Genomic DNA, 13,796 nt, shown 5'->3' on the forward strand with positions numbered 1-13,796 from the left:
GGGACAACCCTGACACTCTGGATGAGCTTATCGTTCTGGCCATCGGGATTGACAACCGGCTTCGGAAACGTCGTCGTGAGAGGACGGAGGGGCTCCGAATTGTTTCCAGTGTATCAGGTTCCGCTGAGGGAGTCAGAGTTCTCAATTCGGCTATGGGTTAACTTCATATCCTTCAGAGGAGCTGCTGCAATTGGGATGCACCAGACTTTCCGCTCTGGAGAGAAGGTGCAGGATTAACAAGCAACGTTGTCTTTACTGTGGACAGTCTGGAGATTTCCGTGCCTCCTGTCCTGAGCTGACTGGAAACAGGATGACTCGTCAGTAGACGGGAGAATACTGGCGAGTCAGATACAGTCTCCAGCTGCCGACACGGTATGCACCTTGCTTCCAGCCAACCTGCGGTGGGACAATGGGCAGTTGGACATTCCTGCATTCATAGACTCTGGGGCTACCGGATGTTTTCTGGATCGCATATTAGCTCGCCAACAGGGGTTGCCTCGCACTAAGCTGGACATTCCGTTGTTGGCCACTGCGCTGGATGGTCAACCCCTAGGGTCTGGGAAGGTGAAGCAGCTCACCATGCCTATTCAGCTACGAGTTCTGGATTATCATGTGGAGTTTATCCAGTTAAATTTGGTGACTCTCCTGAGCTTCCCCTGGTTCTTGGACATCCGTGGCTTTCTATCCATAATCCTCAAATTGACTGGCCCTCGGGAAGAGTTATGGGATGGAATCCTTCATGCCAGTCCACCTGCCAGCAACTCTCTCCACATCTTTCCGTCCCTGCTCGTCTGGAGGCTTCCAATTCTCATGTTTCCCTGACTGAAATGACAAGCCTGATCTTTCCCGCGTACCTCGGGATTACTGAGATCTGTGTCAAGTATTCAGCAAACAAAGGGCCAGTGAAATCCTTCCTCACAGGTCCTACGATTGTGCCATCAACCTACTGCTCGTCACCACTCCTCCGAGAGGAGGGCTGTATTCTCTCTCAGGTCCAGAGACTGTTTAAATAACATTACCATCAAGAACCGTTGCCCTCTTCCTCTTATGTTGTCAGCCTATGAGAGACTCCGGGGAGCTGTTTTTCTCTAAATTGGATTTACAGAGCGCGTACAGTCTGGTGCGCATCAGACAGGGAGACAAGTTGAAGACAGCGTTCAACACCCCAAATGGACATTATGAGTACCGTGTCATGCCATTTGGACTTACAAATGCTCCAGACATTTTCAGGCCCTGTTTATTGATGTGCTGCGCTACTTCCTTCACCAGTTCGTGTTTGAGTACCTGGATGACATCCTCATCTTCTCCAGCTCCATGGTTGAACACATCCAACATGTTTGCCATGTTCTTCAAGGACTCTCACCACTTGTGTCTCAGGGCTCTCATCACTTGTTCGTGAAGGCCGAAAAGTGTGAGTTTCACGTTCCTCAGATATCCTTCCTGGGGTACATCGTGTCTCAGGGCTGTGTACGGACGGACTCCCAGAAGGTAGAAGCAGTGGTCAACTGGCCGCGACCCAGCACAGTCAAGCAAGTCCAGCATTTTTGGGGTTTTGCTAATTAGGTGGAATTTGTGAGAGACTTTAGTTCGGTGGCTGTGCCATTGACAGCGCTCACAAAGGGCTCAGCTGGGCATGTAAGCTGGACCCCTGCTGCTGAAAAGGCGTTCCAGGGCCTGAAACGTAGATTTTCTTCTGCACCCCATTCTAGTTCATGCATATCCTTCTCTTCTCTGGGTGGAGTACGCACACAGCACTCTCCAGTGTTCCAGGTTTTGTACGGATACCAGCCTCCTCTGTTTCCACATCAGGAGATTGAAGTGGAGATTCCATCCTCTCAACATCTCTCGTTGCTGTCGGACCTGGAAGAAGGCTCGGTCAGTGTTCCTGAGGTCTTCAACTCGGGTTCAACGTCAGGCCAACCGTCATTGCCGTTCGAGTCCTCTCCTGCGTCTACTAGGGATCTGCCTCTGCACGTGGAATCAAGGAAGCACCCAGGTACGTCGGGCCATTCAAGGTTCTACGGCGTATTAATCCAGTGGCCTATCGTCTTCATCTTCCCCGGGCCATGAGGGTTCATCCCATCTTCCACATCTCCAGACTCAAGCCTGTGGTGTTCAGTCTTCTGGTTCTGGCCACTCGGCCTCCACCTCCACCACACATGATAGCGGGACAGCAAGCCTACACTGTGCGACGCATCCTCTCCAGTCGCCAGTTCCGGCGTTGGACTCAGTATCTTGTGGGCTGGGAAGGTTCTGGTCCTGAGGAGCGATCCTGGGTTCCGGCTTGGGACATTATGGACCCCGGACTCATTCGGGACCCTGGTGGATCGTCAGGAGCCGGTCCTTGTGGGAGGGGTCCTGTCACATTTGATTATTGTTTCCTTAGGTTACCGCTGGGGGGCATCCTTAACCTGTTTTCTATTTTCCAGGTTACCCTGATTATTACTTTTTGGATTCACCTGTGTTTAATTACCTTCTCTGTTCACCTGGTTGGCCTGTATCTTTGCTTAGGTCTCATGCTTTATTACTGTGTGGTTGCCTTGTTTCTGTTAAGACTCTAAATAAAAGTTCTGGATTTACCCTTACCTCTGCTTGCTGTGTATCTCTGTGCCTGGGTTCGAGTTCGTACTAGCATTATTGTTACAGTACCTCTACGATAGACGAAACACACGAGACAATATCAGTATGTTCTATCAATGTGAAGCTGACTGGGGTTGGAGATGTAGGGTGGACATGGTATGGTAGAGAGTACGGTACTAGGATGGTATAGAACATGTACATACCTGCTTTGCATACAGATGTAGGATCTTAGTTTGTTCACTTGTTTGTTACTGAGAATTTTCCTGCGCTACAAGAAATGCAAACTTGTAGTGTATTCAAGGTTTAAAAGGCTTCTAAAGTCTGTAATTTACACTTTAAAATGTCAGACTTGATTTCCAAAAATAATCTATTAATTATAATCTACATAATAATTCACATTTCCTGTTGCTGCAGAGTTATTTTCCTGCTGTAGCAAACTGGCTCAAGATCCTACATCTGTAATACAGTCTAGTCCATGGCTGATGATGCACATGATTTTGAGAAATGTGTATTGGATAGCAGGGAGGGTTGGATGTGTGGGGTTACTTTCAAAATGGGTGAAACATTGCACGAACACCTGCATGTGGACCTCTGTGCTGTTGGATGTGTGTGCAGGCCAGGTTCATGGGGAGGGGAGGATGATACCATAACTAGATTGCGTGGTAATGGACAATTGGACAGTTAATTAGCCAATGAGTTGAGTCATAGGGTCATGAAAGGGGTCATCAATGAGTTAACAATGGGTTGACAGCAGCTCGTAACATCTGTCCAATTTGTACCTCAACCCAGACATAGGGTTAGTAAAGAGAAGGGGAGTAGGTCTGCCTTTATGGTGATATAAGCATGCTCTGAGCAGCAAGAGCAGGAGGTAGATTGGATACTGAGCTGCTGTAAGCTGGTGTGTGTGTGTGTGTGTGTGTGTGTGTGTGTGTGTGTGTGTGTGTGTGTGTGTGTGTGTGTGTGTGTGTGTGTGTGTGTGTGTGTCGTGCGTGCGTGCGTGCGTGCGTGCGTGCGTGCGTGCGTGCGTGCGTATGCATGCGCACGTGTGCATTAGAGAGATGGATGGTAATGTTGCTGACAGCTAAATGCCTTTATCCTCTCTCACGCGCACACATACTCACTCACACACACACACACACTCTCTCTCTCTTGCTCTCTCGCCTGCGTTTTAGTGTCAATCATATGCCTTGCTCCTGTCTGCTTGCTCCTGCTCTCCTCTCACCTCTACTGTCTGTCTGTCGAGACCAGGGAGATTGTGTTTTTATACACACTAGTACTGATCTGCACTGTACAAGAGTCCTGTGCTCACTGGATGGAGAGCTGGAGTTTTCCTTCCCACGTTTGTTGGTTTTGGCTGTAGAGCTCAGAGAGGAAGTATATATTTTCTATGCTTCTTTACCTGGGGGGGTTGCATTGTAATGTAGCACCCATTGATTATCTATTGACTTATATCCAGTCTGACCTCGCTGCATGGTGCAAATGAAAGCATCCCAGAAAAGATATTGAATCCATGTACCCTTCAGTCATCTATAGTCAAAAGGAGTTGTTTAAACAGGTGAAGTTCTCTCACAGGCAGTTCTTCTCTCCTTTCTCAGTCACTGACTGGCCTCGGGGTCTAATGCACACATAGCTCCAGTGAGAGTAAGGTCAGGAGTCAAATACTTTAACAAGGTTCCTTAATGGTTTGTTTGAGAGCGCTTGAGATAAGAGTCTGGAGTAGAGCAGAGGGTCATGGGGCAGAGGCTTGGCTGGGAGTGTAGTGGGCAGAAATATTTGATATGTGTATGATATATATTATATACACATCACATGCAACTCGTAATTAGACTAAGCAATTAGCCTACTAAATGTTTATCTGACTCTATTAAGATAATTAAAATAAACAAGCAAGCATTTAGGCAATGAGTTGATGTTCACTAGCAAGAATTGGTCTGAGAATTGTCTATATCATAGGCTAGATATTAATTTAATATTGTACAATGAATGGATTCACATACAAGGTATAGAGCTTAAATTACAAGGAATTAACAAGCATTACAAGGCATATACAGTACAAGTCAAAAGTTTGGACACACCTACTAATTCAAGGGTTTTTCTTTATTTTTACTATTTTATAGTTCTACGCACCCCCCCGTGGCCGTAGCCGTGGCTGTGTGAGAAGCTCGCCTGTATCTCTCAAAGAACTAGAATGAGACTTTCTTTCTAGGATCTCTCTGCTGTGATAGACATGAGCCTGCAACTCGCATCTCTCCAGCGTTGCACTTCATCATTTATTACTTATAGAATAATAGACACTGGAGTACCTAAATTTGCCAACATTATAGAATTACTGCTGTCTGTTCAGAAATAAATAAATAAATAAATAATTCAGAATATCCTATTACATTATGAGTAGGCCCATAATTTAGCCACAGAGGATCAATAGCTTTTTTCTTTAATAGCCTAGCTGTGGATTGTGTGTAGCCCAATAACAAGGCATAGCCTACAGTCGGGAACGTGCAGCAAATCTGTCAGTGAACAAACAGCATGCAGACAAAACAGGCCTTTGGCAATATTTAAAATCCAATTGCACAGGTTGGAAAACAAATGGCTCCTGCTGAAAAGAGAAGACTTTAATCTGTCTGCTGTAGGCTACCAAAATATTTGATCTACTTCCAAATATTGTTTTAGGCTTTTGACACAAACGCATAGGCAATAACCAGTGAGTGAGCTGCGCATCATTGGGTGAGTCAGTGAAACTGGAAAGCATTCTTAGGACTCTTATTTCCTCGTCAGACTGCAGCCTACAATATTTGTCTCCACACACCTAGGCCTAGGCTATTGATGGATTCAAGACGATGTCGTTTTTATTGATTTCAGATTCTCAGTTTGTCCGTGTCCAAGTAGCCTGTCATTTTGGTCATTTGTGCGGTATTAAAAAAGATTCTGCCAAAGTCTCCAGTCATGTAAAATTACATAGAATTGCATGAAATGCATTTATAAAAGGCCACATTTTCCTGGACCCTAGGCTACGAAAAAATGTCCAAAGCTGAAGAACACACGTACATCCAGGTACTTTCCACAGGTGCTGGAGTTGTAGGAAAACTCATGGAAAACAGAAAGGAAAACGCTGCACACTGCTGCTCATGCTCCCAGGTGAAATTTATTCATAACAATGTTTCGACCCTTAGGTCTTCATCAGGCATCCAAATCCCAGGAGTGGCTAAAAGGTTTTATATATAGTGGCACTACTCAGTGACATCACTTCCTGAAACAGCCTTATTCTAAAATAAATAAAATAAATAAAAATCCTCAGCAATCTATACACAATAACCCATAATGACAAAGCGAAAACAGAAATACCTTATTCAGACCCTTTGCTATAAGACTTGAAATTGAGCTCAGGTGCATCCTGTTTCCATTGATCATCCTTGAGATGTTTCTACAACTTGATTGGAGTCCACCTGTGGTTAATTCAATTAGAGAAAAAACCAAGCCATGAGGTTGAAGGAATTGTCCGTAGAGCTCCGAGACAGGATTGCATCGAGGCACAGATCTGGGGAAGGGTACCAAAAAATGTCTGCAGCATTGAAGGTCCCCAAACTTCTTCCAACTGGCCACCCGGCCAAACTGAGCAATCGGGGGAAAGGGCCTTGGTCAGGGAGGTGACCAAGAACCCAATGGGGTTCCACAGGGTTCCCCTGTGGAGATGGGAGAACCTTCCAGAAGGACAACCGTCTCTGCAGCACTCCACCTATTAAGCTTTTATGGTAGAGTGGCCAGACGGAAGTCACTCCTCAGTGAAAGGCACATGACAGCCCACTTGGAGTTTGCCAAAGGCACCTTAACAAGATTATCGGGTCTAATGAAACCAAGATTGAACTCTTTGGCCTGAAAGCCAAGCGTCACGTATGGAGGAAACCTGGCACCATCCCTACGGTGAAGAATGGTGGTGGCAGCATCATGCTGTGGGGATGTTTTTCAGCGTCAGGGACTGGGAGACTAGTCAGGATCGAGGGAAAGATGAATGGAGCAAAGTACAGAGAGATCATTGATGAAAACCTGCTCCAGAGCGCTCAGGACCTCAGACTGGGGAGAAGGTTCATCTTTCAACTGGACAACGACCATAAGCACACAGCCAAGACAAAGTAGGAGTGGCTTCGGGACATGTCTCTGAATGTCCTTGAGTGGCCCAGCCAGAGCCTGTACTTGAAACTGATCGAACATCTCTGGAGAGACCTGAAAATAGCTATGCAGCAACGCTCCCCATCCAACCTGACAGAGCTTGAGAGGATCTGCAGAGAGGAATGGCGTCATACCCAAGAAGACTTAAGGCTGTAATTGCTGCCAAAGCGGCTTCAGCAAAGTACTGAGAAAAGGGTCTGAATACTCGTGTGAATTTGATATTAAAGTTTTAAATTTGTAACAAATTTGCAACATTTTCTAAAAACCCATTTTTGCTTTGTCATTATTGGTTATTGTGAGTAGATTGATGAGGGGGAAAACGATTTAATCCATTTTATAATAATAGGCCATTTGATAGGCCAATTTCAGACCTGAATGGCGTAAGGATAAAGATTGATTGGCTGGTGAGAGCAGGGGTTGGTGGACCCAGCTGTTGAGACATGTACCCGTAACAGCCCCAGCATTAGTCAGACAGATGACACAGCCTCCTAATCACACTGTTAGCCCAGTTCATCACCCAGAAGACTGCCTCCTGCTCGTTAGTGGCTAGATTAATCACCTAAACAGATAGGTGGGGAAAGCAGCGCAGCCTCCCTCCCTCCTTGTCTGTCTGTCTACTGCTCTAATTCACTTCCCAAAGGATCCTTCTAGCTAACTGGCTGGCTGGGTTAACATGCTGCAGTGGAAGAAGGAGACACTCATGATAAGCATCAGTAACTCTGTCAACATGACCTTACTGTACCCTCTGATTCCTATCTGAACCAACTTTCAATAAAATGAGTACAATAGAGCTGAGAATAAGCATGGATAAGAGTGATAGGTTAGACACAGTATAGGTTGTCCACCTATAGTATAAGTGTCCAGCCAAGATAGGTGTTAGGGATACAGTATAGGAGAGGAGAGAGTCGGGTGTATGTGAACCAAAGGACAGACCAAAATAACCTAAGGAAGCCCCATCACATTAGCATTATACCATAGCTGGGTGATCCAATGATGAGGCTGTCTCCATAAAGAGATACCTATAAAAAGGGGACACCACATCAATCCCTCCCCTCTCCCTGTGCTGCCATCATTAGAGCTGTGATTGACAGCTAAGATAGAGGAAGAGGGACCTCACTCCTGACAAATGATGGAATATTATCCTACTGAAGGACACTGTGTCTTTAAATCCCATAAATTCACAGATATGTAACTTTGCGATTAGCTTTTTTACCTCTCAGTTGTTACTCAGCCCAGTGTGTCAAAGTTGAAGAATAAAGGCACTGTTAAGTTCCTGTGTCAGCGGTCACTGAGGTGTGAGGATAATTCTTAGAATTTTCTCTTCATCCTAGACAGTTTAGCAAATCAAATCAAATCACATTTTATTGGTCATGTACACGTGATTAGCAGATGTTATTGTGGGTGTAGCGAAATGCTTGTGCGTCTAGCTCCGACAGTGCAGTAATAGCTAACAAGTAATATATAACAAATTACACATCATATACCCAATACGCAAAAATCTAAGTAGTAATTAATTAAGACTATATACTGTATATATATGGACGGGCGATGTCAGAGCGGAACGGACTAAGATACCGTAGAATAGTATAGAATACAGTATATACATATGAGATGAGTAATGCCAGATATGTAAACATTATTAAGTGACTAAGATACCGTAGAATAGTATAGAATACAGTATATACATATGAGATGAGTAATGCCAGATATGTAAACATTATTAAAGTGACTAGTGTTCCATTTCTTAAAGTAGCCAGAGATGTCAAGTCTATACCTATAAGCAGCAGCCTCTAATGTGCTAGTGATGGCTGTTTAACAGTCTGATGGCCTTGGGATAGAAGCTGTTTTTCAGTCTCTCGGTCCCAGCTTTGATGCACCTGTACTGATCTCGCCTTCTGGATGATAGCGGGGTGAACAGGCAGTGGCTCGGGTGGTTGATGGCCTTGATGATCTTTTTGGCCTACCTGTGACATTGGGTGGTGTAGGTGTCCTGGAGGGCAGGTAGTTTGCCCCCGGTGATGCGTTGTGCAGACCTCACTACCCTCTGGAGAGCATTGCGGTTGAGGGCGATGCAGTTGCCGTACCAGGCGGTGATACAGCCCGACAGGATCCTCTCAATTGTGCATCTGTAAAAGTTTGTGAGGGTTTTAAGTGACAAGCCACATTTCTTTAGCCTCCTGAGGTTGAAGAGGCTCTGTTGCGCCTTCTTCACCACACTGTCTGTGTGAGTGGTCCATTTCAGTTTGTCAGTGATGTGTACGCTGAGGAACTTGAAGCTTTCCACATTCTCCACTGCGGTCCTTCGATGTAGATAGGGGGGTGCATCCTCTGCTGTTTCCTGAAGTCCACAATCATCTCCTTTGTTTTGTTGACATTGAGTGAGAGCTTGTTTTCCAGGCAATACACTCCCAGAGCCCTCACCTCCTCCCTGTAGGCTCTCGTCATTGTTGGTAATCAAAGTAAATTTTTATAGTTTACATCGCCACTTAGTCATCTCTCTCTGCTCTCACTTCATGCCTCGTTCCACACAGACCTAGCCCCGCCCCCTGTCACTCAAGGTGCGCATTTGTTGTTCTTCGACCACGAGACACTTGCGTTCAGTCTGCATGGTCAATGCAGCACATGCAACAATGCTGATGACAACGATGCTGTTTTCACTTTGCTTCTTAATATCAATTCACTAACGTTCTATAATTACACTATGCGTTTGTGTTTCTTATATCTGCAAACAGCTAGTTTGTCTTTTCTTAGCAAGTTGGGCCTAAATCTTGTTAGCCGCTAATGCGAATCGCTAGTTAGCTGGCTAGCTAGCTATTACATGTACTGAACCATAGCAAACGTAATTAGCTATACAGCCTAATAATGCCAGTGATGGTGTAGACCTAAATCAGCATGTTGTTTGTGCAACAGTATCTTCTAAATCAAAGAGGAATACGTGAAGCATGGATATGTTAGCTACATGAAGTAGCTAAGAGAAAACGTTCAATGTAGCCAAAGTTTATATGGTCCCCTAGGAAACACTTTGGTTCCTACCCTGTCATAATAACTCCTCCCTGGCATTTTAATTTGTTGTCATGTCGAACAACACTATTCTATTATAGAATTAGAATAAGAATTATATTTCCGTGATTCCTACAGTTCACCCAAGTGTTTTGCTCTAAATTGCAAGTAAATTGCAACATTTGGTTAAAAATAAGGCCTATGTTGTTTGCCAATATCGTGCAACCCAGTGTTGAAATGATCTCAAATTAGTGCAGGCAATTGAGAAATGTAAAATACTATAAAAATGATAAAACAATCAGAATGGAGAAAGACTCACTTAGAATGTATGTGTTGCAACTCTAAGGTCACTCACTACTCATGAAGCTTTTATTACTTTTATTATTAAAGAACAAAAAATAGCATCAAATATCGTCATTACATACCGTGATGATATGATATTTCAACCATATCACCCAGCCCTAGTGTGCTTTAGCATTTAGATTTTGTTCTGGAGAATAATACGTGTGTCTTGCGTGCATGCGGGTGGAGTGCGTGCTTGCATGCGGGTGGAGTGCGTGCTTGCATGTGGGTGGAGTGTGCATGCCTGCATGCGGGTGAGGTGTGTGTGTGCATGCGGGTGGAGTACGTGCATGCGGGTGAGTGGAGTGTGTGCATGCGGGTGAGTGGAGTGTGTGCTTGCGGGTGGAGTGCTAGTGTCGTACACCCTCTTCCAAAATTATACTACTGTAAAGTCCCTCAAACAACAGCTCAGGGTCAATTATCCCTTTGTGTGTCACAACCTTATGTCTCCACAAGGATTTACAGTGCTCACACACACACACACGGATAGCCTCCAGTTGCCATGCCCTGTCAGCACAGCCAATGATAATGACACCATAATGGTTCCAGACTCTTCCAGGCTGGTGAAAGTATCAGAGTCAGAGCCAGAGTCAGGGCCTGTGGTCGAAACAGCAGTCTGTCACACACAGAAAGGTTACCTCTGTCTGCCTTAAGTTTCTAAAGCATAGAAATAAAAGTCATTGTAATTCTATGGTCTAAAGGTTCTATCGGTTCTCAAGGTTCTATCGTCTATTACTCACCTCCAAGAATTGGAAAATGTTTTGTTTGTGCTGTTTGCTCTTGCTTTGTGCACTTACATTGTGAATGTCAAATAAAGGTTTCACAATATTACTAAAGTATTTATTCATTAAAAGGTTTTTATCACACACACACATTATGTTGGACTTCGCCAGCGGGTATAGAAATTCTCAGCGTAGCAATCATATTTCCTACTTAATGCTATTCCTAGACCGGCTCCAGGGCCATGATGGTCAATGTATTTTTAATGTACTTGCTCAGATAGCGGGTGTGAACACAGCCAATGTCATGGGATTCTAGAGCTCATCTGTGATGCAGGGGAGGCTGCCTCTGACCTTGGCTAGCAGGCTGCTATTACCCACCCCTCCACTACTTCCCCACTCCCTGACTTCACTGCCCTCCCCGTCCGTGCATCAAAAGCTATTGAGCATGTGAACTATCTATGGGTTCCTTTAGCCATATACACTGAAGAAAAATATAAACGTAACATGTCAAATGTTGGTCCCATGTTTCATGAGCTGAAATAGAAAATCAGATATTTTCCATATGCACAAAAAGCTTATTTCTCACAAATTTAGTGGACAAATTTGTTCACATCCCTGTCAGTGATCATTTCACCTTTACCAAGAGAATCCATCCACCTGACAGGTGAGGCATATCAAGAAGCTGATTAAACAGCATGATCATTACACAGGTGCACATTGTGCTGGGGTCAATAAAAGGCCACTCTCAAATTTGCAGTATTGTCACACAACACAATGCAACAGATTTGTTACGTTTTGAGGGAGCATGTAATTAGCATGCTGACTGCAGGAATGTCCACCACAGCTGTTGCCTGAGAATTGAACGCTCATTTCTCTACCATAAGCTGCCTTCAATGTCATTTTAGAGAATTTGGCAGTACGTCCAACCTGCGCCAGCCCAGGACCTCCACATCCGGCTTCTTCACCTGCGGGATCGTCTAAGATCAGCCACCCGGACAGCTGATGAAACTGTGGGTTTGCACAACCAAAGAATTTCTGCACAAACTGTCAGAAACCATCTCAGGGAAGCTCATCTGTGTGCTTGTCGACCTCACCAGGGTCTTGACCTGAATGCAGTTTGGCGTCGTAACCGACTTCATTGGGCAAACGCTCACCTTCGATGGCCACTGGCACACTGAAGAAGTGTGCTTTTCACAGATGTTTCCCGGTTTCAACTGTACCAGGCAGATGGCAGACAGCGTGTATGGCGTTGTGTGGGCAATGGTGGTGCCCCATGATGGTGGTGGGGTTATGGTATGGGCAGGCATAATCTACAGACAACAAACACAATTACATTTTATCGAGATACCACAACGAGATCCTGAGGCCCATTGTCGTGCCATTCATCCGCCGCCATCACCTCATGTTTCAGCATGATAATGCACAGCCCCATAGCCTGCATACTCACCAGACATGTCACCCATTGAGCATGTTTGGGATGCTCTAGATCGACTTGTATGACAGCGTGTTCTAGTTCCCGCCAATATCCAGCAACTTCGCACAGCCATTGACGAGTAGTGGGACAACATTCCACAGACCACAATCAACAGCCTGATCAACTCTATGCGAAGGAGATCAATCTGCATGAAGCAAATGGTGGTCACACCAGATACTGACTGGATTTCGGATCCACACCCCTACCTTTTTTATGTATCTGTGACCAACAGATGCATATCTGTATTCTTAGTGAAATCATGTGAATCTGTAGTTTAGGGCCTAATGAATTTATTTCAGTTGACTGATTCCTTATATGAACATTCATTCAGTAAAATCTTTGAAATAGTTGCATGTTGCGTTTATATTTTTGTTCATTGCACATATTGAGTAGCCAGCAACCTTGGCTAATGGTAGTTATATGACTCTGGTTGCTAGGAAATAGAAAGAGGAGAATGGAAGAGAGAGGGCGAGAGTATGACTGCCCCACTGTTTATTCAAATCCTATTACTGCTGTAGCAGAGGGAGAGACAGAGATACGAGGGAGAGAGGGAGAAAGAGAGTGAGAGAGAGAAGGGAGGATAGTGCCTCGAAAGCTATTCCTGAAAGCTCATTTTGTGTCTTTCTCCTCTCTCTCATCTCTCCGCAACTTCAAAGATGTTGATGCATTTGAACGCTATGGTCAATCTGTTTTCCACTGCGAGGACTCACCAAGCCATGAAATGGAAAAGGAGATACAATCAGTGTGTATCTGCAAACAAGCCCTATACTCATTCATGAACTGACAACCTGTTGAAATTTGTTGACCAGTGAATGCAGCTCTGCCAGTGTACTTGTACAGTATTCTAATTTTGACCTTTCCTCTCCCCATCTCACTCTCTCCTCCTCTTATCTTTTTTCTCCTCTCTCGCCCTCTTTTCCTCTACTCCTGTTCCTACTTTCATCTGCTTCCACTCGACTTGTCTCATCCTCTCCTCTCCCCTCTCCTCTTCTCCCACTTGGTCTCTTCCTCTCCCTCTTCTCCTCTCGTTCCTCTCCACCTCCAGGATACGTACCTTTCCTAAGGAGTCTCCTCTGTTGGGTCGAGATACGGTACGGGCTCTCATGTACTACGCTCTCAAGGTCTGGAGTGACATCTCCCCCCTCAACTTCCATGAAGTGGCGGGCAACGACGCAGACATCCAGATCGACTTCACCAAGGCTGACCACAACGACGGGTACCCCTTTGACGGGCCGGGGGGCACTGTGGCACACGCTTTCTTCCCCGGAGAGAGGTTCACGGCAGGGGACACCCACTTTGATGATGATGAGGCCTGGACCTTCAGATCACCAGGTGAGTGGTTGGTAGTTTACTGTCTTCAATGACTAGTGTGTATTGTACATGGATTGTATATGTGCTGTATATGTGCTATATATGTACTGTTCATTTATTTGTATGAAGTACATTTCCAGAAGTTTGTGCGTGTGTGCGTGTGCGTGCGTGTGTGCGTGTGCGTGTGCGTGTGCGTGCGTGTG

At 45.1% G+C, this 13,796-nt stretch overlaps 1 protein-coding gene across 1 annotated transcript in view; it reads left to right on the plus strand.

Moving 5' to 3' along the window:
• The window catches only part of LOC109868558 (matrix metalloproteinase-17-like), a 103,659-nt gene that overhangs the window by 59,930 nt on the left and 29,933 nt on the right, over window positions 1-13,796 (plus strand). Inside the window, exon 4 of the mRNA XM_020458196.2 lies at window positions 13,328-13,614. Coding sequence (XP_020313785.1) covers window positions 13,328-13,614 — 287 coding nt within the window. The remainder of the gene's footprint in view (window positions 1-13,327; window positions 13,615-13,796) is intronic.

Source organism: Oncorhynchus kisutch, linkage group LG23 (genome assembly GCF_002021735.2).
Source record: "Oncorhynchus kisutch isolate 150728-3 linkage group LG23, Okis_V2, whole genome shotgun sequence".
Classification (NCBI taxonomy): Eukaryota; Metazoa; Chordata; class Actinopteri; order Salmoniformes; family Salmonidae; genus Oncorhynchus; species Oncorhynchus kisutch.